This window comes from Anolis carolinensis, chromosome 3 (assembly GCF_035594765.1).
Source record: "Anolis carolinensis isolate JA03-04 chromosome 3, rAnoCar3.1.pri, whole genome shotgun sequence".
Lineage (NCBI taxonomy): Eukaryota > Metazoa > Chordata > Lepidosauria > Squamata > Dactyloidae > Anolis > Anolis carolinensis.
In genome coordinates this window covers 51,514,109-51,539,383 of record NC_085843.1, presented here as the reverse complement: position 1 = coordinate 51,539,383, position 25,275 = coordinate 51,514,109, and the positions used below count along the sequence as shown (strand labels likewise).

Sequence of the window (25,275 nt, the reverse complement as noted above, 5' to 3'; positions counted from 1 at the left end):
TTCTTGGAATAGTCAAAATAGCAGGTTGTCAAAAAATGAGACTTTAAAAAGTGGGGCATGCTTGCAATTCATGAATATCCATGATTGCCATGTTGCAAGTAGATTAAAGCAAGGGACTAAAGTCATAATATTTAAAGAAGAAGATTTTTCTTAAAATTTTAGAAAGCATTGATAGAACAAACCCTATTGGTTTCCATAGAAGTTAACCCCTAACTATCTTGACAGTCACTAAAATTACATGAGAATAGAATTTCAGCAAAAATGAGAAGATAAGGGGATCCTTGACCATTTGATTTGCCATTCCAACCTGCATTGCTGTGTTGTGCCAGAAGATCTCTTGCACCTTTAAACCTTAATAACAGGCGAAAATCTCATGCTTGCTAACTCATGTCACTTCAAAACCACCAGGAAGCTCTAAATAATAACCCCCCCCCCCAAAAAAAAAAAACAAAAAACGGGGGGAAATAGACTGTTTTCAGGATATGGACTTAGAAACTGCACCCAAACCACCTCAAAAGATTATTTAGCAGGGGTCACCCAAGTTTTTATTTCAATTTCAACATCTTTGGTACAAAAAGACCAGTTTTACATACTAAAATGCCTGAACAATTTTATGCCAAAAGTTGCATATTATGCCCCTATTCATTTGATAAATGCACATTCTGTTGCCAGATCACTTTTGATAAAACTTTAGTCTTAAACCAGTGGTTCCCAACCTTTGGTCCTCCAAGTTTTTTGGACTTCAACTCCCAGAAATCCCAGCAAGCTTACCAGCTGCTGGGAACTGTGGGAGCTGTAATCCAAAACACCTGAAGGCCCAAAGGTTGGAAACCAATGTTAAACATGCAGTAAACACAGAAAGAGAGAAAGCGTGAGAAGCCATACTATGAATGAAATAACATTTTAAAAATATAGTATTATTCAAAGTCTGTATTTGCCTAACTAGGGAGTCTTACCTGTGAGTAAACATCTTTGAAATTCCACAATAAATGGAATTAAATTGCAGAATTTATCACCCGAAGCCCTGTATTATACTGTTTAAACAATAGTATATCCCACTAACTAAATTCAACAATGCTTACTTACATAGGCCAACCAGATGCAAAAAAGGGGCAAAAGCCAGGGTGCAAGAGCCATGCTATTATATCTGGCTTCCTTTCTCAAGTAAGTATGCACAGAATTTGCATGTTTGCAGTACCCTCTGTTCTGTGTAATTGGGCTTACATTCTGTTTGCCATTTAATGCCAGCAAAACAGCTGAACAGAAAGTCTTGAAAGGGGAAAAAGTTGAGTTATAACATCAGTGCATTACTTTGGGCCAACAATTGCCCAAAAATCATGCTATGTTAGGGGAAAAAAATAAATATATGGGGACAGGGATGTTTTAGGGGCTGCAAGGAAAAGGCCTTCAGGGACCACAAGAGTGACATTCAGAGATCACATGAGAGGCAACATGCTTCCACCTTTACCCTAGTACAGTGGTGGTCAACTTTGGTCTTCCAGCTGCTTTGGATTTCAGTTCCTGGAAACACTAGCTAAGAAGACCCATGTTTAGCAATTCTAAGAGCTCAGGGACAAAACCAATTGAGAGCCAAAGGTTGACAACACCTACTCTGTTGTGTTTAGGACTGAATATTCAAAATTTCAGAAGTATGCGATTTCTGTGTTTCACAGTTCTCATGTCAGAAACAAAATCTATGTAGATTATTACACAGAACTCTTCTTCAGAATTAATATGAAAAACGAAAATCAGTTATGATGCTACATAGCTGCTGAGTAATTTTTTAAAGAAGAAAAATGCTTCACCACTGGTTTTAAAATTATTCTCTTGTACATTTTTCTGATATTTTGTACATTTTTAATCAGTTTTGGTTTTAATGTTCTGTAAGCTGGTTGAGGAGCTCCCAGTTGTGGAGCAGGTTAAACCGCTGAGCTTGCTGACTGAAAGGTTGGTGGTTTGAATCCGGGGAGCAGAATGAGCTCCTGCTGTTAGCTCCAGCTCCTGCCAACCTAGCAGTTCGAAAACATGCAAATATGAGTAGATCAATAGGTACTGCTCCTCAGGAAGGTAACGGCACTCCATGCAGTTATGTCGGCCACATGACCTTGGAGGTGTCTATGGACAACATCAGATCTTCGGCTTAGAAATGGAGATGAGCACCAGCCCCCAGAGTCAGACACAACTAAACTTAATGTCAAGGGAAAACCATTACCTTTACCTTAAACTAGTTTGAATTCCAGTTCTGGGGAAAAGGCATGATAATATCTGTACCATCTCCAATATAACTCAATTCAAAGTTATGGTTGCGCCTATAAAACCTTATATGGCTCAAGACCAGGTTATTTGAAATATGACACCTCCCTGTTTGAGCCTGCCAATGTCTTGAAATTTTCTGGGAAAATTGCTACCTCTGTCTACCATTCTCACAGGTATATGTGATTAGAAAAAGGGAGAGGGTCTTCTTGGTGGTTGCAGCCAAGTTGGTTCTCAACTCCAGAAGTTTTGGCCTTCAGCTCCCAGAAATCCTAATACAGTAGAATCCCGGTTAACGGAGCTCTGGTTAACCGAGGCTCTGTATTATCCGAGGCGCCGCCAGGAACCAGGGGTTTGAGAGAGGGAGAGGGAGGAGGAAGCGCCCCACGATAGCTGCTGCCTAACAGCAATGGCGAGGCGCTTCCCAAGGGGCGAGGTCTCACTGAGGGATGTCCCTCGGCAAGACCTCAGCCCAGGCAAGTGCCTCGCCATTGCGGCTGCCTAGACAGCCACGATGGCGAGGGGCTTCCCAAGGGGCGAGGTCTAGCCAAGGGATGTCTCTCAGTGAAACCTTGGCCCAGGCAAGCACCTTACCATCGTGGCTGCCTAGACAGCCGTGATGATGATGGGCTTCCCGAGAGGTGAGGTCTCACCAAGGGACGTCCCTCGGCGAGACCTCGGCCCAGGCAAGCCCCTCACCATTGCTGTTGCCTAGACAGCCGCGATGGCGGGGGGCTTCCCATGGGGCGAGGTCTCGCCAAGAGATGTCTCTCCGTGAGACTTCACCCTATCCGAGAAATTCAGTTATCCAAGGTGGGGCCCCTTTATCTCGGATAACCGGGGCTCTACTGTTGCTGGTAAATTGGCTGTGATTTCTAGGAGTTGTAGGCCAAAACACCTGGGGACCCACAAGCTGAAAATCACTGAGCTAGAGTTTCTTTGTTTATCTGTTTGGAAGGGCCTTGGAGGAATTATTTCTCAAAGGAGAAGGGTTTTACACAGCATCCTATATTTTTGATGATGATGATGATTGGTGTAATTATTAGTGGAATATTAAAGAGTGTTTTTCCTAGAAGCTCATATTGAAGCTCCTTTCTTGACAAAACAACTGAATTTCAGTACTGGTATAGTTTTGCACCACTTAGTAAAACCTCTCTTATAAAAAGCATGCAGTTAATTTGGAAAGGTGGTCAGAGAAATTGACCAAAGTTAGATGTGCTAGTGAAGAAAATAGAAGGTAGAAATGTTAGTGGCAAACCTGTGGTGCCATTCAAAAGAATTGTGCTGAGCCTAGTGAAATAGAACTTCTTTTCTCACAGAAGTTCATTACATGCCAATCTGTGTTGAATGCCGTTTGCCTCTTATGTGTGCCCAGTACACACATTGCTTTGGAAACCAAGCACCACTCTCTTCTTTGACTTTTGTTGCTGGCAGCGTCCCTTGGCATCAACAACAGTCTTAGAGCTTTTCTTCTCTTTAGAAATGTAATTCTTATACCTGACTATGGTGAAGTATATGTTAGTGTTGAGAAGGACTTGGGGATAAACACGCTACAGAGAAGCAGCTATTCGGCTGTTTATTCCACTGCTCTTTTTTAAGGGTCCGTCCAGACAGTACCTTTATCCCAGGAGCTCCGCAGCAATCAGGAGGGTGGCCAGACGCCGTTCCCTGTAAATCTGAAGCAATGTCTACAAAAGGCAAAAAATGTGAGATTTCCAGGTGCAGGAATATCACGGTTTTTAGCCAAATATATGGATCTTCACATGTCTCTATGTCCCTACAATCGGAAATCACAGAATTTTTATCTGGGCTTGTTCCCAGGTTTTAGATGTTTGTTCCTGACTGGTCAGTTCCTAAAAAGTAGGTGATACTTGAGTAGAAGGCAAAAACTTTGTCCAGGGAAGAGGAAATTTGTGGCAGAAAAATGAAGTTCCTGGGATGCAACAAGTACTTTCATACTAAGTAGTACACAATGAAACAGGAACAGACACTTTCAAACCAGGAACAGAATATCATCATTATTGTAGTTAGTCAGACCTTGTTGTATGGCCATCTCTGCAGACAGGTTTCATGGTGTACTTGTGCCAGAGAACAACAGGATGATGTTGCTGGGTTATACATGTTGGTTCCTCATTGGGTATATGCTGACAACATGGATACAGTTTAGTAAAAGGCAAAAACTTACTACTGGCTGTTGAGACATGGATGTGCTGAAGAGGAATGTAAATACTGAGAGCCAAGGTCATGCAGGTAACTAATAGAAACAGCTATGTATAACCCAGGAACAGCACCCTATTGCTCCTGGCCACAAGTACACAACTAAATCTGTCTGGACAGATGCCCAGGCTCTAAAAAGTGTCAATAATGACAAAGTTTTGTTCCTGGCTTGAAAGTGCGTGTTCCTGTTTCTTTGTGCAGTGCTGACTTGGGTAATAGTGGTTCTACCCCATGAGATTTATTTGTGTGGCAGATACTTCATGAAATGTGTAGAGGGCACAGTTTTTCTGGCCAGGACAAAGAACAGAACTCTTGCAGAGATCCGCATATCCATGTATCCGCATATCCGTATATCTGCATCCTGGGGCTTTAAAAAATAAAAGCTGCCAAGGTTTCCGGCGGAAGTCTAGCGGAGGCCGTCTTGGGAGTCTCTAAATCTCAGAACAAAGCAGCAAGTCTAGAGAATCGAGGCAGAAATCCCAGGATTAACAGATCTGTATGTGGACCTCTTCTGAAGTCCTGGGATTTTTTGCCCCTGTTTAAAACCTGTGATTTAGTGCTGTCTGGAAGCTCTCTAAGTTTTCCATTTTTACTTACCTGCTTTCATATAACTTGGATTCAGTCATCACTGAATGTGATGGTTGAGAGGGGCAAGAGAAGGAGGAAAATATACTATCACCTTAAAAATAAATGCATTATTATTATTATTATTATTATTATTATTATTATTATTATTATTATTATTATTTCTGTCTGCCAGTCTTTTGTATCTCCCAGATTCCATTTTAGCTCTATATCTGTCAGCACCCATCTCTATTGTCAGCTGGGGGACAGATTATTTTAATATAAGAGATGTGTTTTCTTGCAACATATGGGTGTATTATCACTTTGAAACAAGTTGCATGACATGACAAGCTATGGCATTTACAACGTTTACAGTAAATGTTTGAGACCTCATTCTCACTCTCTGGGATTTCATACCCTCCAACACTGCACAGTTGAAAACCAGTATAGCTATGACCATGCAACATCAGAATATGCTCAAGATGACGAAGTGTAATAATGAGGAAGAATAGATAATCCAGGAGAGGTGGCAGCAATTTGCCTTTGCTGAACCTGATGGAAAGTGGTCCTTTTCTAAATTCATGTATATATTCATGGATAAATCTAGAAATTTTAATTAAAAAAATGAACACCAAAAACTGGGTTGATTTACCAATTGGTCAGTATAAGTACTGTAACTTAACTCTCTCTCTCTCTCTCTCTCTCTCTCTCTCTATATATATATATATATATATATATATATATATATATAAAAGGATTTATCACCTTCTCAGAGTAGAATGGTGAAAAGGTAGAGCACCAACTTCAGCAACTCTTCCTGCCATGGCACTGTTTCTGGCCTTTTTGAATGACTGGATGGGAAAATGGCAGCCAGGAGTCACTGACCCCCTGTGCTAGTGCTTTCCCCTCTCTGCCAAATGACCCTCAACATACTTATGGGTCATATCTATAATTATATATCTATAATTTTGGCCCCCAAACCTCCCTTGACACATGGTCAACAAACACAGGTATCTATGGTAATTGTATTGCACATTGAACTCAAATTTGTGACTGAAATATGCTGAGGACAAAGGGGAAAAGTAGAAAGAAGAGAGAACGGGGACATTTTAAAAGTGGGATGACATAGCGTTAATCGGAAATGTCCCATTTATTTTGGTGCACTTTGAATACTTACTGTGGAAAAAAACTGCTCAAGAGGAAGTGCTACCGCTTGTCACTTAAAAGATTTGGGAAGTTTTCTTTTTCCCTTTCTTTCCAAACAAATTCTGAGGATGTACCTTCAGGTCTAGTTAATTTCACTTCCAAAATGAGAGGGGATTTTATAGTCAGTAGTCTCCTACTCTTTGACTGAAGGTGACTAAATCAGCCTTCATAATATGGGTTCATCTATATGGATCCCCACTAAAGTGGAATATGTTGAGTGCTTAATAGCTCCTTGTTGTTTCAGGATTTTAACAGGATTTTAAAGCAATCTTGGCATTTTATTTCTCTTTATATTTTTCTGCCAATGCTCCAAGTGGGCACTAAAACCTTGACTTTTAATATTTGTTCTGTGACATGGCGGGATTGAACAGCAGAGACTCATAAATGCAAAATGTTTATTTAGTTTTATCTCAGCATCATGCCTCAGAGTTTCTGGTCCGAAAACGTCGGGCAAATTCCTTTATGGAAGAAAGTAAGAAAGGGAATTTGGAACGGGAGTGTATTGAAGAATACTGCAATAAAGAAGAAGCCAGGGAAATCTTTGAAAATAACCCTGAGACGGTAAGAGATTGAAAGACGCTCACCAGAAACTGAAAGCTGGGATAATCTTAATAGAGCATTGTCTGGTTCTATCCAAATTTTCTTTGCTAGATTACCACTGTGCTTAAATGGTGAATCCCAATCCAAAATGAGATCCCCTTAGATCAGTGCTGGGGTCACAAAAATTTTTGGCAGCAATAAACCTAGTGCAGGCTTTAGACATTTGGACAAGTCTATTAGCAAAGTGCAGTTTTTACAGTAGATCCTGCAGAAAGTTCTTTAGATATAGTTTGTAAAAAGGAAAACCAGCCTGTAGCTCTTGCAAATTCTGAGTTATTATCAGTAAATGTTTGATTTTTATACCTATTACTTATATAGCTAAATAGCGGGGTTGTGTAAACATTTCTAGGGCAAAAAGGGGTTACAGTGGAAAACTTTTAAAAAGTCTTCTTCTAGACTACTGATCATTGTGTACACAGGATTCTGTAGTAAAAAAAGTAACTTTGCCCAGCTGTTTCTGTGACTTTGTTCATTGATTTCCAGTGTCCAAGAAGCACATATTTATTTGGCAGATATCTTAATAAGTTCATATTTTATGTGATGGGAATTTATTGTGAATCCCTCCCAAAACTAGACACCTATGAGAAAGTTAAAATAACATGCCAGTTTCACTACCCAGTTTTTAGATAACAATAAGACATGTAAGGTTTACCCCTCTTTTTACAGCTTCATTCAGACTTTCATATTTAAACCTGTACTTGCTCTTATGCAATGTGTTTAACTGAAAACCCATTTCCTCTCAGGAAATAATTTTATCCCTTGGTGTTGTCTAGAATTAAGCTTGCTTAGCTTTAGCCTAGTACTTTCCAGTAAGTTGTCAGTGGCATAGGCTACTGTGTTTGTGTGTATGTGTCAGAAACGACTTTAGAAACTGTAAGTTGCTTCTGGTGTGAGACAATTGGCCATGTGCAAGGACGTTGCCCAGGTGATGCCCAGATTTTGATGTTTTTACCATCCTTGTGGGAGGCTTCTCTCATGTCCCCACATGGGGAGCTGGAGCTGACAGAGAGAGCTCATACACGTTCTCCCCATTCAAACTGACAACCTTCAAGTCAGCAATCCAACCTTTAAGTCAGCAGTCCTGCCAGTACAAGGGTTTAACTCATTGTGCCACCGGGGACTCCTGGCTTGTGTTAAAGAACATAACCTAGAAGGTCCACTCCTTACATCAAAATTTATTTTTGCTATAAACTTATTATATTGCCTTTGGTAAAGCCTTTATCCTTTTTTTAATTTACTTTCTCGTTCTCATAGTAATATGGAGATGCTTCTATTCTACTTCACAGTCTCATTGTAAGGATGGCTGATATGATTTATGTGAAGTACATGGATCAGATAAAATTCACTGAATGAATTCTAAGGCTACAATCTTAAATAAATGTACTTAGGAGTAAGTTCCATGAACGTCAGGATGCTGCAAGAAAAATATTTTGTTTTTATGCCCTTTCCCCGGATTTAATAAAGACTTTGAGAGTCATTTTGAAACTTAAGTTTAATTAAACTTTTAAACACTATCCAACAAGCAAGAAAACTAAATACAGTAAATTAGTTTTCTTTATGACCTATTAAAAGTAACATCACAAGTAAATGTTAATTACCCTGCTAAACAATGTATATAATTAAACTGTCTCTCCTATTAGACTAACATTCTAATTCTAATTTTCTTTTTCCTTTTTAAAACACAGGATTATTTCTACCCCTTATATTTAGGTAAGTGTTGTTTTAAAAATACTCATCACCCTAACACACACACATATTTAGATTATTTTAGTGACTGGAGAACATTAGGAGTAAATTAAAAAAGAACTGAGAAGAAATAGCACTGTTAACAAGCTCCTGTAATGTAATTATATGCCTGAACTGTATGCCTGTGTAGTCAGTGCCTCCAAATATTGCCTTCTTTGAAAACAGAAATCATAACATACAATTGTTCTCTGTAAAATGGTCTTGTCTTGAGGAGTCCTACTTTTCAAACTTGGTTGTGAAATGCATTACTACCCTAGCCTAAATCTAACCTGATAGCCCCAATCAGAGTAGATATATAGATCTTTGTTGTTTGGAGTAAATCCATAGACTAAATAAATCGGTACTTATCCAAGTTCCATTAATTCAATGGATCTACTCTAGTTAGAGCTCATAATTGGATTTTGATCACAAAACACTATGTGAAATTGTCTTTGGAATGAATTCTGCCATTAAAAGATGACTAGTCACACATATACTGCTTCCCTGTCCATAACTACATGGAATAGATCCCATGCAACTACATGATCTGGATCCCATTCACATTATACAATCTTAGCACTATTTTGTTTTAACTGCCATGGTTCCATCCAATGGAATCCTGGGATTTATAGGTTGATGAGGCACGGGATTGCTTTGGTTGAGTATTACAAATGACCCTCCCTAAAATTCTAATCCTAGCATTCCATGGGATGGAACTATAACACTTAAAGTGGAATAACAGCATTATACGAGGGCTATCCAGAAAGTAGGCTACGTTTTGGATTTTAAAAAGATCAAAGTACTGTATAGGATAAATCATTTACCATATCCAGCTGAAAGACACATCCCAAAACTACTGCACCAGTAAATTTGCCGCCTCTCTCCTCCGTTTCCAACAATGGGGGCGTGGCTGGCAGGGCAGCGTTTTGGCTAAGCTGCAGGAAGGGAGAAGGGGGAAGGGCTGACGATACAAGCGGGGAATTTACTGGTGCAGTACTTTTCAAACTCATTTATCTATAAGAAACGTGGCTAAATTTAAATGGGGATTACATGAGATTGTAGTATTTATACTTAAAACTAGGGAGTTCTTTTTCAAACACCCTGTACTTTCCGGCATATGATGAGCAAGTGGGTGATGCGGGATGCTGGGAGCCATTATTTCCTCTGCCCCATGATTTGCCCCACTGCCCTACGTATTCCCCAGCATCAAGGACCACCATGAGATGAAGTCCCAAGTATCAAAACAAAATCACATGCATTTTGCACTAAACCCATGTGTAGGATTATGTGAACTCCCACAAAATACAGAACTTATCACCAACTGTGGTAAAGAGTAAAGTTTAAAGGAAATTGGTTTGCACATCTGGATTAATTTATCTCTCCCCTCCAATTTTAACATGAGAAATGTTTTTTGCCCTGAAAGCTGGACAAGGCTGACATGCACAAACAGCAAAGTTACATTGCATAATCCTACTTGGTTTTATAGCTCCAAGAACAGACTTCCAAGGTGGAAAATCATATTTTTCATTCTTGTCTTGCACAGGAAGAATAGCAAAGAAAGGGAGGAGGCTGCCAAAAACACTGCTTCTTGACATATTAATGCTAGATATTATGAAAAATGTAACTTTCTCCCTCAGTAGTCTGAACTAACACAGTGAAAAAAGGACTGCTGTGTAACTTAATTGAATGTGTAGCTCCATTTTTAATTCTTTTGTAGATTACATTGTGGTTGCATTGATGACGGCATGTCCATACGGCACTTTTTCATGCTTTCACAGACTGCCTAGCTTCATTTCGGACAGGAATGTTCAGGGTGCCATCACCATCTTCAGATTCCCCAACGGATCTGCGGTCTTGTGTGCGAGGTAAGACTGCAAATATATATTGTATTTCCTAAGCCAATGTAAAAATAGAGCTGGTCTGTATACTAGTTGCAAATATTACATTTATTTGTTTTCCATAATTGAGCTGCTCAATCAAAAAAAAAACACGGCTGGATTTTATGGTGGAATAGTGTCATTGTTCAAAAAATTGTTCTCGGATTCAGATATGCACTAAAAGGCAGAATGTAGGCTAACAGAATTTCTCATTTTGAATAAAATGGTGAGATTGAAATCAAATCCTCAAGACCTAATTTCATCTGTTTGATCAGAAACAAAGCACCTCAGAGACCATAAAAGCAGTATACAGGTATAGCAAATAACACATACAAATTATATGCAAAAAATAGTCAAAATCTATGGGATGTTTCCTTTACTGAAGCTGCTGCTTCTCACTGCTTTTATGACAAAAATGCATAGGTGAAATCCTGAAGGATGGGGACCTTATTTATTTATTTATTTCTAATATTTCTACCCCGCCCTTCTCCCCGAGGGGGAGTATTGGTCTTCATTTCTTGTCCAGACGAGAACAAAAAAGAATCCTCGATAACTAAGTTATATGCTACACTAGAAATAAAACACATTTGCCTGCAGTCATAAATTAAAATGTACTCTACTTTTTTTGATACCCTCATTATATGTTCTTGAGAGGATGACAGGTATATATAAGCATATTTTGCTGAGTAGTTTCTAGTGAAGAACGTTGATGGACTTTCTGTTAATTTTCCTCCTCATCTGCACTTGTGCCAGAAAATAGTTATCGCAGATTAAGCACAAGAGTATATTGACAATATTACAAGCAGCACTAATCAAGTATAAGTGTGACTCTTTACTCCACTGTTCCAGCTCTCAGAATTCTGCTATGCTGCCTCATGGCAACCTGAGATGTATTGGAATTGCAGCTGCAGCAAAGTACTTGGGATCTAGGCCTGCAGCAAGCACTGTTTTGCTTCAGCATTGCTGCAGGTCGAATTACATCACAACATCTCAGTTTCTTCAGTCCCAGGGAAACATTATTTTGTGAACCATTTCCTGAATTGTATGTATGAGTAGAAGACCTTTAGTTTGAAGTATAGCCGGATGCAATCATTTGCCTGCTCTATAAATACAGCACTTGGTTAACCCAGTTTTTTGGATGTCAGATTGGGTGGTAGCTTCTGTATTACAAGTGAGCTTATCAACACGCACCTTTTGGCGAATGACCACATAAATCAGGACATTAGCCATAAAATGTGTATTGTTGTATGCATACAGTAAGATTCAATTTAATTGTCAATGTATTGCTCTATGGGTCTGTGTCTTGTTTTTCTGTTCTTCCTACCACTTACAAAGGGGGTATAATTCAGTAGTCATCATTTATCAAAATCCAGTAAGTGATTTTTGATAAACTATGGAATGAACTGGAAACAAAACACATTAAACTACCATCCAGCAGTCTCGCCAAAAGACTGTCCATCTTAAAATTGACTGGGTGCAGGTACATTATCTATGTCATATCATGTTCTTATAGAGCAAATGCCTCCTGTCTTATGAATAAAATGAACAAGAAAGATTAGAAAGGTGATCATAATACTGATATTTTTCCCTTAAAATATTTCTTTTTTGTTATTTTTTTCTTTAGTAATATCAGACCAATGTATTCCTCTTCCATGCAATGAAGATGGTTATAAAGAATGTAGAGATGGACAAGCCCAGTTCACATGTATCTGTAAACCTGGGTGGCAAGGAGTAAGATGTGAAGAAGGTATAGTTTTGTGGGGGGGGGGGGGGGTATTATGGAGAACAGTTATGGCTTGCTTTGGAATACACATTTCTTTTTGAGAGTTCAAGGTTTTGGTTAAGGTTTTGTTTTTGCTTGGTTTTCTTTCTTAGATATAAATGAATGTGAAGACCCCAAAAATAGAAACGGAGGGTGTAGTCAAATTTGTCTTAATTATCCTGGAAGCTTCCGTTGTCATTGTGAAGATGGTTATTATATACAACCAAATAGACTGGACTGTAAAGGTAAGAGGAAAAGGTGAAAAATAAACATTCTAGGACCACATACTCAAAGAAAAACAAAGACACTGCAATAAGGTGAAATGGTTGCTCTTGGTCCCACTGCCAGAGTTCCTTCTGACAATTTCAAAAATGTCTGTCTCAGGCTGGATCTACAATGCCTTATAATGAACTATGAATTGCATTACATGGGATCAAACTGCATAATATGGCAATGTAGATCCAGCCTCAGTTAATATTAATGATCCAATCCAAACAGTAGCTGCTATTGTGATGAAAATAGAGTGTTTTACCGTAAGTGTAACGTCTCAGTCCATTTACCCTATTAACAAATTTGGTCTATATTTTAGCCAAATGGAATCAATTCAAAAATCAAGGTCAAGCAAGAGATGTGAAGCTCATACCTGCCGGGACCCATGTGTTTGCAAAGCACCATCTGCCTAACTTAGTACTGAACCACCCAGCCCATGCAGAGCTCAGGATGGTGACAATAGTGCTAATTAAAAGGAAATGGGGATTAAGTACGTCCAGTATGAAAAAAATAGAATACTTTTGGAGATGGATCACAGGAAAGGAACTGTTCCACCTGGTTAACCACATGGGACCTATAAAGATACAATGAAAACATGCAAAGTGAGATGATTATTCCTTAAAGCTATTCATTCTCACTTAAAAATTACAAAAATATCTATATCCTTTTTTACTTTCCTATAGCAGCAGGTTCAACCGCTGAGCTGCTGAATTTGCTGACCGAAAGGTTGGCGGTTCAAATCCGTGGAGTGGAGTGAGCTCCCATGGTTAGCCCCAGCTTCTGCCAACCTAGCAGTTTGAAAACATGGAAATTGAGTAAATCTATAGGTACTGTTTCGGTGGGAAGGTAACACCGCTCCATGCAGTCATGCCAGCCACATGACCTTGGAAGTGTCTACGGACAAAACCAGCTCTTCGGCTTAGAAATTGAGATGAGCACCATCCCCAGAGTAGAACATGATTAGACTTCATGTCAGGGGAAAACCTTTGTCTTTAAGTAGCTGCATGGTGTATCTTTCATATGATGCTATTTTGCACACACAGTATTTTTAGTGTGCAATCAGAGGAGGGGGAAGCTGCAGTTGGTAAACAGATGGTGATCAAATGGAAAAATATGGGAGGGAAACTGGAAATATTAGGCTTATAAGGTATTCATTGAACTTTTACATGATAGAGACAGTATGCAAACTACTTAACATACAGTTTCAAAACTAAATGCCTAAAGAATATTAAAATATCTTCATCTTTTTGGCCAGAACCACTCCTTTTCTCTACTGACTATAATATTGACTCTATCTTCAAAGGACTTGATTAAAGTGGTTTGCTTATTAAGCTTCATGAAAATAGGAGAAGCACAGCTTTTGAAAAATACTAGTTTTGTGGAATGAATTTGATGAGATATAAAGCATGACCCTTTTACTGGTATTAAATCTCTCATTGATTTGGGATTTACATTGGTTCATTAGCCATTGTATTGTCCTGTTAGTTAATGGATTATAGCAGGTTCATAAATGAATCATTGCTGCATCGTAGATAAAAACTCCTGATCACTTTGTTGTAACTGCCACTGATAAAGTTGAAAGCAAGGAGCAAATGAATGCTTCCTATTTATTTTTCTTCCCCTCTCCCTTTTAGTATGTGGTAGAGAATTTGTATGATAGGAATAGCCAGTTAAAAAAGAAACAAAAAGCCTGTTTGCTTATTTCACTGGGGACTAGCTAATGTTTCCAAAACATTGATATTGTCCCCAGATTTCCCAGGACATACTAACAGGAGATGACTGCAACAGGAATGAAAAGTATTCAGTTCTTTTTTGTGGGAGATTAATACACATTCTTTATGTGCAGACATGAATGAATGCTTGTTACACCAGAACATTTGTGGCACAGCACAATGCAAGAATACCCCTGGAAAATATGAATGCGAATGTCCACCAGGTTATGCCTACAACGCAACTGCAAAGAAATGTGAAGGTAGATTTTACATTGATCCAATTAAATATTTATATGTGGTTTGCATTATTTGTCCATCAAAAAGGAAATATAATGATATTGTGTTTGTGCCATCTAAACTTCCCATCATTAGTTTCTACCAACTTTTAGTATGGGGATGTTGTTGTGCTTTACTGATTCCATTATGAGTCCAAACCTCAAAAAAATCTGAAAGGGAAAGGGACTTTATATATTATTAAAAAGTGAATGAGTTTTTACAATGGATATATAGAAAATAATATCCAAGATCTAAGTAAACCCATTGTTACTTCCCTTCCATTACTGCTGACCACATCTCTATTAATTTAGATGAGATATTTTTTTTATCTGACAAATAATGTGTGCTGAAATACCCCTCTTCAATACAATTTTTTTTCTGTGTCAGGAGTGACGTGAGAAACTGCAAGTCGCTTCTGATGTGAAAGAATTGGTCGTCTGCAAGGACGTTGCCCAGGGGACGCCCGGATGTGTTCCCATCCTGCTGGGAGGCTTCTCTCATGTCCCTGCAAGCTAGAGCTGACAGACAGGAGCTCACCCCAGTCCCCGGATTTTAACTGCCGACCTTTCAGTCAGCAGTCCTGCTGGCACAAGGGTCTAGCTCATTGCGCCACCGGGGGGCTCCTTCATTCAATAGAATGAATAGAATTTTTTTTTAAAAAAACCCTGCACTGTATTTCACCTCATCTCTATTTCCAGATACGCTAAATCAGTCATCTGATTTAGCGTATCTTGAAAAAGCAGAATTTATTTATTTAATATGTAATTTTCATGGAGTAGGAAACAATGCAGGATGATTTGCCTTTAGTGTCAAAATCATCACCGTATGTTCTATTCAACATCACTCATCATCATTTTATACTCTAACTGCACTTTAATTATTTAGATTTTTACAATGTAAATGTGTATGATGAGGTTTATGTGTTTTAACTACTCTTTGGTTTTAATCATTTACGTTTTAAATTTATATTGATGTTTTTTATTTCTTTTTTTGATTAGTTTTGTTGTTTATTATGGCATTGAATGTTTGCCACTTTTGGTGTGAAAACCACCCTGAATCCACTCGGGGAGAGAGGGGAGATTACAAATAAATTTGTTGTTGTTATTATTGTTGTTGTTGTTTTACTATGAACTATAGCCTGTCAGGAACTGGACCTACCTGTTCTATATGCAGAGCCAAGACAAAGCCACCATTCCACACTGGTTGAAATACAAGTACTTTTCCAGACTTCTTAGCTGATTTGATTTTGTTAGAGGTCTGTACTTATTGCAGATAGATTTTAGAGCAGGGGTCCCCAAACTTTTTAAACAGGGAGCCAGTTCATGATCCTTCGGACCATTGGAGGGCCGGACTATAGTTGGCCACCAAGCAATAATAATTAATAATAGTAATAATAATAACAAAATAATAACAGCAATAATAATAATAAAAAGAGGGTTGGAAGACACCCTTTGGGCCATTCAGTCCAATCCCTTTCTGCCTTTGTGCACCAAAAGCACAAACAAAGCACCCCTGACAGATGACCACCCAGCCTCAATGTTAATAATAATAATAATAATAATAATAATAATAATAATAAAGAGGGTTGGAAGAAACCCCTTGGGCCATTTAGTCCAATCCCCTTCTTCCTTTGTGCACCAAAAGCACAAGCAAAACATCCCTGACAGATGGCCACCCTGCCTCAATGTTAATAATAATAATAATAATAATAATAATAATAATAATAATAATAATAATAAAGAGGGTTGGAAGAAACCCCTTGGGCTATTTAGTCCAATCGCCTTCTGCCTTTGTCCACCAAAAGCTGTTAGTATTGCCCCTGACAGATGTCCACCCAGCCTCAATGTTAATAGTATTAATAATAATAATAATAATAATAATAATAATAATAATAATAATAATGGTTGTAAGAGGCCCCTTGGGTCACTTAGCCCAACCCCCTTCTGCCCTTGTGCTATGGGGGCCAGATAAATGGCTTCGATGGGCCGCATCCGGCCCCCGGGCCTTAGTTTGGGGACCCCTGTTTTAGAGCATCAAGTGTTACAGCAGGTTTTCAACACACCGAGGGCTGCAGTTCAAGTAGGGATATATATACGGTATCACCCAAAATTTGGGGATCATGTCTCACTCCAAAAACCTTTGGGAGAAATACACAGCTTTGTGCACACGATGGGTCTGCCTATATAATAAAAACATAGTGGCTGAATGATGTACTACATCTTTAAATATTCAGTCCAGCCAAGATGCCCCAGTGAGAATTCTCAACTCTTGGTATGTAATCTAGGTGTCATTTTTGTCAGAAGCTTAGTATAAAATTGATTTAGCTTTTAATGTGTAAAACCATCCTTAAATCAACCCATTCATTAACTAATTGACCCCACATTTCTTTTGTTTAATGTTATATATATATATATATATATATATATATATATATATATATATCTCCATTATATTTTTTAAGATGTTCTTTTTTCATTGAGCACATTCTCCCATCATGTTGTCCACACACACACCCTTAGTGTCAAGGTGTCATTTAATTCTCAAAAGGCTTTTTAATTCTTTTCATTTAGACTTCATAGAAAATTAGCATTTTCTGAGGCAGGCGGCCATCACAAAGATTTATAGTGTTATAAAAACCAAGCTATACAATTTTAAAGTCTCTTGTTTCAATGCATAGAAAGTTTCCATTTTTCAAGTCTAGTATTTTAGGAATAGGCTTTGTGACATTTTCCAAGCCTCTGTTCATCCCAGTAGGATCTTCTCAGTCAGTATCTGTTTACTAACTGGGAAGGGAAGTTACTAATGCTGTCTTTCACACAGCCTTGCACTCCTAAATTATTTATTGCGCTTAGCCAACAAAAGAGAGAACGCAGCCAGCTTCACTGTCAGGACAAAAATGTATTTTGCCCTGGTCAGACTACATTTTGTTTCTGAATGATTGCTTCCCAAACCCCCTGGGCTTTGGAGTTTGGCACACACACACACAAACACACACATTCAATCTCCCATAGTCTTGAACTGATTTTTGCAGCATAAAGACAGAGTAAATGTAGAAAGTGCATAGTGTTTGAGTATAGAATAAAGGATATCCTAGGATTCTGCCTTACATTTTTTAAAAACAAAACAAAAAAACACCCTTCAGATTCATTAATAGCATGTCCAGCAGTCATGTATGTTCTTTTACCATAGGATCAGTAAAACGTATTGTTCTTGTTGATAGGCAGATACTGAAAAATTTGCCTCACCAGCATATTTGCCCTATCTTTTCATGCCAAAAAATAATATTTCTGAGCTTGTTTTGATTGGTCACAAGCTTCTAATTCAGCAGGAAAGAAATACCTGCATGCATGTACTATCAGGAACCTCCTCATTTTTACATCTTCAGTACATGTCTGTTGTACTCTTCCAACACTACACATTCATGCCACATAACTCCAGTTGAATCTTCAGAGTTCAGCCGTGTGACAGAGTTCAGCCGTGTTACTAAGGTAGATCTTTATTTTTTACATTTCTTTGCAGATGTGGATGAATGTGCTGAAAACATTTGTTCTCAGATGTGTGTTAATTCTCCGGGAAGCTACACCTGCTATTGTGATGGGAAAAAAGGGTACAAGCTGTCCAGGGACATGCGAACCTGTGAGGTAATGTATTGCAGTTATTCCTGGGAAATTTGTTGTTGTTGTTGTTGTTGTAAAACGTAAGATAGTAATATACCTCGCAAACATATTAATTAATTAATATTCACGAGCACAAGGGGAGAAACAACCAATTCTATGCCACCAGCCACACACACAGGGTCTGGCACAGGAGGAAAAATGCAAGTTTAGACCATTCTGCACTGTCTGCTTAATCCGGGTCAGTCCAGAGTATTATGCTGTACACTGGTCCTGGATTGACCATGATGTCGGCCACACACACCAAGATGAATCTCCCTTGAGATTGCACAAATGTCCAGCTGGACTGAACAGTTCAGGGGAAATACGATGGTGCAGTATGCATGTAGACAATGGATTAGGCCAAATGGAACCTAATGTCCACACAATTGAAAGCCCAAGGATATTCCAGAGTTTCCTGCAAATTCCAGAGTGTTCCTCAACTTTGCTTACTCCAGAATGAGGAAAGGTTACGATCTTAAAGGTCCAGATTCTTGCAAGAAGTTGTTGAGTATCATGTACACTGGCTTTTGGCCAAGGAGTTGGGTTTTTGTTTTTGTTTTTTTACTTCTGTGGATACAGCCTATGTCATCTTGGTAAAATATATGTGGTACCTTTGGTTATAACTGTAAAAGATTATAATGTCTGTCATGACGAGTGGCTCTACTCCTTCAAACAATGAAAAGTAAGGAAAACAATATACCACAAAATGGGGAGACAAACAAACAGAGACTTAACTGCAGATTAACAGAGGTCTAAGGAGACAAAGAAAAAGACAGCACATGACAAGGCCAACAAACAGGAAAGGAAATGAATGCATGTTATACTGACACTCAGAGAATGACAATTGAGATTATTGTGATTAAAGCTGCTTACTCAGCATAGTCTTTTCTTGGTAACAATAAAATGTCCTGTTCAGATTTAGTTTTAAATGTCAAGGTCTGGGTCAGTATGATTCAAAATCTAAAGTAAGTGGTAATAAAACACTAGTGAGCCCTGTTCAGATCAGGAGCATGGTGTGGGGAAAAGAGGACAAAAGGGGGAAATATTTTCAGTGTATTTGCAGACACAGGGAATATGATCTGGATCAGGTCCACCAGGAAATAGAAACAAAAGCCTGGATTTGGTGATCCTTGACTGCAGTTTTCTCTGTACAAATGAATCCCACATTTAAAACAGTTTCTAAATGTGAAGAAGCAAGCAGTGGTGGATCATCTCCATGAGATTGCATCTGAGCACCCAATTTCACAAATAATGGTGAAATTTCCAAGTATTCTTTACATCCCTATCTCACTGTCCAATTTATATTATTATCTTTACCTTTAAAATTTAAAACATCTTACTTTCTTAGAATGAGAAGTGAATTTCATCATGTTACTACCCACACACCTTTTTTAGTTGTGGCAGAATCTTTGGAACAGCAATAGTTTGAGGTTGTCAGTGGATGGTCCTCTGGGTGCTGTGGCTATGGCCTCTGGTTGTCCATACCTGATTTAATGCAGAGAATTGGACTTTGCATTCCATGTAGTTTTGGTTTCAGGAGGAATTTGGAAGTTTCCTGGCTCAGTGCCATCTTGATTGATCGTTTCTTTAACTTGTACTTCCATTTCACTCCATATCTCACACTTTAAGAGGAGTAGGAATTCCTCCAAATACAATTGTAGCAGATCAGCATAATCACAGAGAAGGACTGCTGGGAGTTGCAGCCAAAGAACATCTGGAGGGACTCATGTTTCCTACACCTACTTGCCATCTTAAAATGCCTTGTTTATACTTCAAAAATCTGCAGATCATTTTGACTGGAGATAGCAGACTGACAAAACAAATAATTTTCTATCTTACCAGCATCAAATGTCTTGCACACCATTGTCTGATTTTAGCTATTGTCTACAGTTTTCATTTAAATCATTGTTGTTTTTGTTGTCTTGTCATTTATTTTGTATATATAACGTCATTTTCTAATTTTAACATGAGGGTTTAATAATAAGTGTAATTGTCTTGCCACAAAGTAAGAATTCCTAGGAAGTATATTAAGTGGTCAAAGCATTTAATGCTTCTGTCTGGAGAAACCATAAGTCTTCTTCAGATTCCAATGAAAACATTTCTCTGTGAATGACTTCCTTTATAGTCCTTTGGCAAGGCTTGGCATGTTGAAGTGTATTCAGACAGTTCCTGCTTACAACAGGCTTTGACACACTTCAGTGTAATGGGGCTTAAATAGTTCACAGATCAAAGGTTGCAGTTGTGCTTTAATATATTTATGAGAACCTGGTGAGAGGTAGTTAACTGTGATTTAATGATTAGGCAAATGGAGAGATAATGGAAGCCAAAACCAGGCAATTTATCCTCTAAATATTGCTCTAGAAAATTTCAGCTTTTTAGGAGTTTTAATAGTTTTAATACTATACAAAATAAACAAAAATTTCAACTGGAACATGGAAACTAGTTCCTAATCTAATGTGTGGGAAGTTCATTGCCAGAAATATCATTGAAATATCAGTGAAACCAGCAATTGTTCCACTATGATCGACAGCATCACTTACATTAGAAATGTGCTGTACACTGAGGCTATCTTTTTGGATACAGTGGTATTAGTATTGCCATATGCATGAAAATAATAAGCTATGTCAAATTGAATCATAACAAGGCACAGACCATGGTCAAAATGCAGTTCTGGTACCAGAACCAGCCCTAAATTGGGCAGAATGAGATGGTAGTCTTAGAAATCAAATTTTGGGAACCATAAAGAAGCACCAGTATTTGACCCAGATGTTATTAAGAGATATTTATAAACTCGTATTTACTGATTATATAATATGTGTTGTATGTATTAGTTTGTTAAACAACAATTGGTTATGGGCTTAAGTAACCAATACATTTGGCTGTTTGACACAATACTTGCAACTTGCATCTGGTAATTAAACATTACCTATAACCCCACCTGATATTAGACCTGCCTAGCTAGATTCCAACATCTAAACCATGCCACTAAACACATATTATCAAGTCTAGCAGGTGGTGTATGTCCACACAACAGTAATTTATATTTTACTTCCCGAAAAAATATATTTAATGATACCTTCCCAATAGACACGTGATTGTTCTTCAAGATAATTATTTCAATATCTCTTTTGTATGTCAAACATTTCTCTCCCTTTCAAGTGAGGAGATCCCAGAATTTTATATACGTATATCTTTGTATTTACTTTGAAGTGTTACGGAGTTATTTCCCTATCAATTTCTTCTCTGGCTATTTTCCTTAACACAGTTTCTACAAGATCCGAGCTATCAGTGCTGGATTTACTATTGTGCTTAGGTATGCTTAAGCACAGGGCCCCCATTGGCTATTTATGATGGGATTTTGCTAATGTGGTGAAATTCTAAATTTGAAGGCATTTTGTACACAATACATTTGGATGTTTGACGCAATACTTGCAACTTAGGCCCAGTAATTAAACATTACTGATAACCCACCTGATATTAGACCTGCCTAGATAAGAGTTCAACATCTACACCATGTTACTAAATACATCTTATCAAATCTAGCAGGTGGTGTATGCCCACACAACAGTTATTTATATATTATTTCCTGAAAGAATATATTTAATGATACCTTCCCAATAGACATATGATTGTTCTTCAAGACGATTATTTCAATATCTCTTTTGAATGTCCAACTCTTTTGAATGTCTCCCTTTCAAGTGAGGAGATCCCAGAATTTTATATACGTATATCTTTGTATTTACTTTGAAGTATTAAGGAGTTACTTCCCTATCAATTTCTTCTCTGGCTACTTTCCTTAACACAGTTTCTACAATATCCGAGCTATCAGTGCCGGATTTACCATTGTGCTTAGGTATGCTTAAGCACAAGGTCCCTGTTGGCTGTTTACGATTGATTTTGCTTATGTGGTGAAATTCTAAATTTGAAGGTATTTTGTTTTGGAGCAATTCCAGACATAATGATAGAGTTGATAGTCTATGGGAGGGTGCCACAAAGCAGGCAGTATAGGCTTACTGGAACTACCTCCATCATTTTTTAAATGAGGGGCTCCCTGGTTGATTTTTGCCATTTTGTTTTACTCTGCTGTAAATCTAAATTCTAGATATTTTACATCTCATAAAGAAGTATATTTTATTAATGCTTTGAGTCTCCTTGAAAGAGAGATAGAAAGCAGAATACAAATACTAGAAAGAAAGAAAAAAATGTCATGTGGGCATATTAATGGTAAAACTGCATGGCCTATTTATTATTTCTTCTCATCTAGCAAATAGAGTCAGAACTTGATAAGCCACCACTTACAAACCAGAAATGGAGTTGGCTTCAAACACCTACAACCTCCAAGGCTACACTACCTGCCCCTGCCCTAAATCTCGAGGGCCAACCATTCATTTTTGAACAAATTACAGACCCCACCTGCCCAGTTTAACTTTAAAAAATGGGAAAGAAAAACCAATGTCTGACCACTCTAGGGTGTTTTTCCATTTATTTTTTGACAGTCTGTGTGGCCCTCAGAAGATCTTAGGGGCAGAAATTGGCCCCAGGCCCATGGAAGTTTGTCAGCTGTGTCTTAGGGCTTGTCTGCACGGGCCAAAACAAAAATGTACTCACTGCGAATGGACCGCTGGTAGTCTTCACAATGCACAGCGGCTTCCGGTGAGTATCCTGGGTTTTTCAATTTAAAATAGTTTCCCCCACTTTAAGCAAAGTTAGGTGATACTCCCAAGTCTGCTTGAAACTCTGGAATATCTTGGAGCTTCAGGGCAGTCTGGGTAGTGGGATCAATTAGATCCGATTCTCTGTCCAGATGGACACTGCCACCATCACCCTTTCCCTGTGGTGATCAACATAGGAAAAGGGGAAGAAGGATTGTGTCAATGTCGCCACTACCATTGCTCCCCCTGAGCCACAGTTCTCTGTCTGAACCCCTGGCTACTAGGGTCCTTCTGCTGATGTCAGAATGGGGAGCCTGTGCATTCAGCAACGAAGGAGGAAAGATCAAGATGAAGAAGGTAATGGTCCAGTCACGTAGATGCTGTTTCAGGACAACTGGGTAATAGCCCCAGATTCAACATGTATATGGTATATAGGAGCCCCAGTGGCGAAATGTGTTAAAGGACTGAGCTGCTGAACTTGCAGACCGAAAGGTCCCAGGTTCAAATCCCGGGAGTGGAGTGAGCGCCCACTGTTAGCTCCAGCTTCTGCCAACCTAGCAGTTTGAAAACACGCCAATGTGAGTAGATCAGTAGGTACCTCTCCGGTGACCTTGGAGGTGTCTACGGACAATGCCAGCTCTTTGGTTTAGAAATGGAGATGAGCACCAACCCCCAGAGTCAGACATGACTGGACTTAACGTCAGGGGAAAATCTTTACCTTTAACTATGGTGGTACCAGTGCTCCTCTGGATTTATACCGGCGTAACATGTTTGGTGTAGATATAACCTTAGTGTGTTTTCAAGCAACCAGCAATCTCAAATATTCAAGCTAGATAGATTTTATTTGACTGCAGAGCCAAAATGGTGAGAGGCAAGAAAATGGGCAGAAACTAAACACAATCTTGACTTCTGCAAACTCACTTCCCACTCATATGGCAGGTCATATAGGACCTCATGTTTTTCAAAATAAAATGTTTAGAGGTAATCTTTTTTAATCTTGGATATTGGGATGGTGAATAATAACTGATGACTTTAGACAGACCCACCAATCAGAAAATGAAACCAGATAGAAAGCATTAATACCCAGAACATCTTTGCAGAAGATAGCTTTTCCCGCAAGGAGGAAAGATGGGAAGGAACTTTGTATCCAAGCTACCTCTTGTGAATACTGGTGGAAACATCTGTAGTATATTGATAGAAAGAGGACTTCTTAAAAGACAATATCTGTTGTTTTCCTTCATAAATGTACATAGCTTTACTAGCAGCTTTGCAATTTTTTGTAGAATGAATGAAATACTGCTGTGTCTAATTTTCTTATTCTATTGATATTATCATATTATTAGAACCTTCATTATTTTGGTTTCTGTATCCCAGATTCCTTTGTTTGTTGATTTTAGTGTCTCCAAGCTATGTTTTCTTTTGGTTTTAAATTTACACTTTGCCACTGCACCTGTTGTTATACTGGCTAGTTGTAATAATGATGTTCACACAGTTTTCTAGATCACCTAAAACAAATTCTCAGATGAAGGCTTAGGGAGGTTCCATAAGAAAGTGTCTGAAGATATTGTAATACTGAAGAACTTGGAGGATGGAGTGGACTGATATATGTTGTTTTTCTTTCTCTAACAATTTCTTAATTTTTACACACTTCAACTTTATTGTGCACAAAATAAATATAGTGCACAATTTTCTCTACAAATTGCACTTTTTCCTTTAATATATCCGTTTTATACACACCTTTGATCAGAGAATTACATCACATGAATCAGTATGAAAAGTGAAGGAATGTCACATTGTGTATGCTAATGACAACTCCAAGAATTTCATAGTGGCTTCTTTGTCAAAACATTTTCAGAGGTGATTTGTCAGTGCCTTCCCCTGAAATACAGCATACAGCACCCAGAATGGCATAACAGTTCCCCATCCAAATCCTGACCATGCCTTCTCCTGATTAATTTCAAAGAATGGATGGGATGGGATGCCTTCAGGATATTTTAGGCCATTATAATTGTTATCACATTTCAGTTCACATATACTTTGGGTTGTTTTATATTGAAGTATAAATAAGATTAATTTCTCCCTGATCCTATATGAAAATGCATCAAATTTTCCACAGTGGCAGGAAACTAGTTTCCTTGTTGAGTCTACAGTCTGTTGGATTTCACAGCCAACATATACTTTCAAGTTACTGAGATCCAGATTCTTCACCAACTGTTGGTTTCAGATATCTTTCACTGAAAATACTTTTACCTTCAGTCAACCCAATTGCAATTAATTGACATAGCCATAACAAATGACAGCTTGGATCTAGTTGTAGTGCGCTGCTAGTGCTTGCTGGTACATCTGTTCCCTCTCTGTCACAACGGGGGCCAAATTGCATTGACCATAAGTGCCAGCACCCTATGGCAGCATCACATACATGTGTAACATGTGCTTTGCAAGGAACAACAAGAACCACAGGAGCTGGTGAGGTGGCTGAGCTTAGGGCCATTTGAAAATCTATGG

General features: G+C 38.4%; 1 protein-coding gene across 3 annotated transcripts in view; it reads left to right on the top strand.

Annotated features, from left to right (window-relative positions):
- The window catches only part of pros1 (protein S), a 44,704-nt gene that overhangs the window by 7,065 nt on the left and 12,364 nt on the right, over positions 1–25,275 (top strand). Inside the window, exons 2-8 of one of the 3 annotated variants that reach the window (XM_008107746.3) lie at positions 6,644–6,801; positions 8,526–8,550; positions 10,344–10,430; positions 12,067–12,189; positions 12,318–12,449; positions 14,321–14,446; positions 17,982–18,103. In XM_008107746.3, coding sequence (XP_008105953.2) covers positions 6,644–6,801; positions 8,526–8,550; positions 10,344–10,430; positions 12,067–12,189; positions 12,318–12,449; positions 14,321–14,446; positions 17,982–18,103 — 773 coding nt within the window. Of the gene's footprint in view, positions 1–1,090; positions 1,165–6,643; positions 6,802–8,525; positions 8,551–10,343; positions 10,431–12,066; positions 12,190–12,317; positions 12,450–14,320; positions 14,447–17,981; positions 18,104–25,275 lie in introns of all 3 variants that reach the window. The other 2 variants (XM_062974906.1, XM_062974907.1) reach the window with 2 other exon arrangements.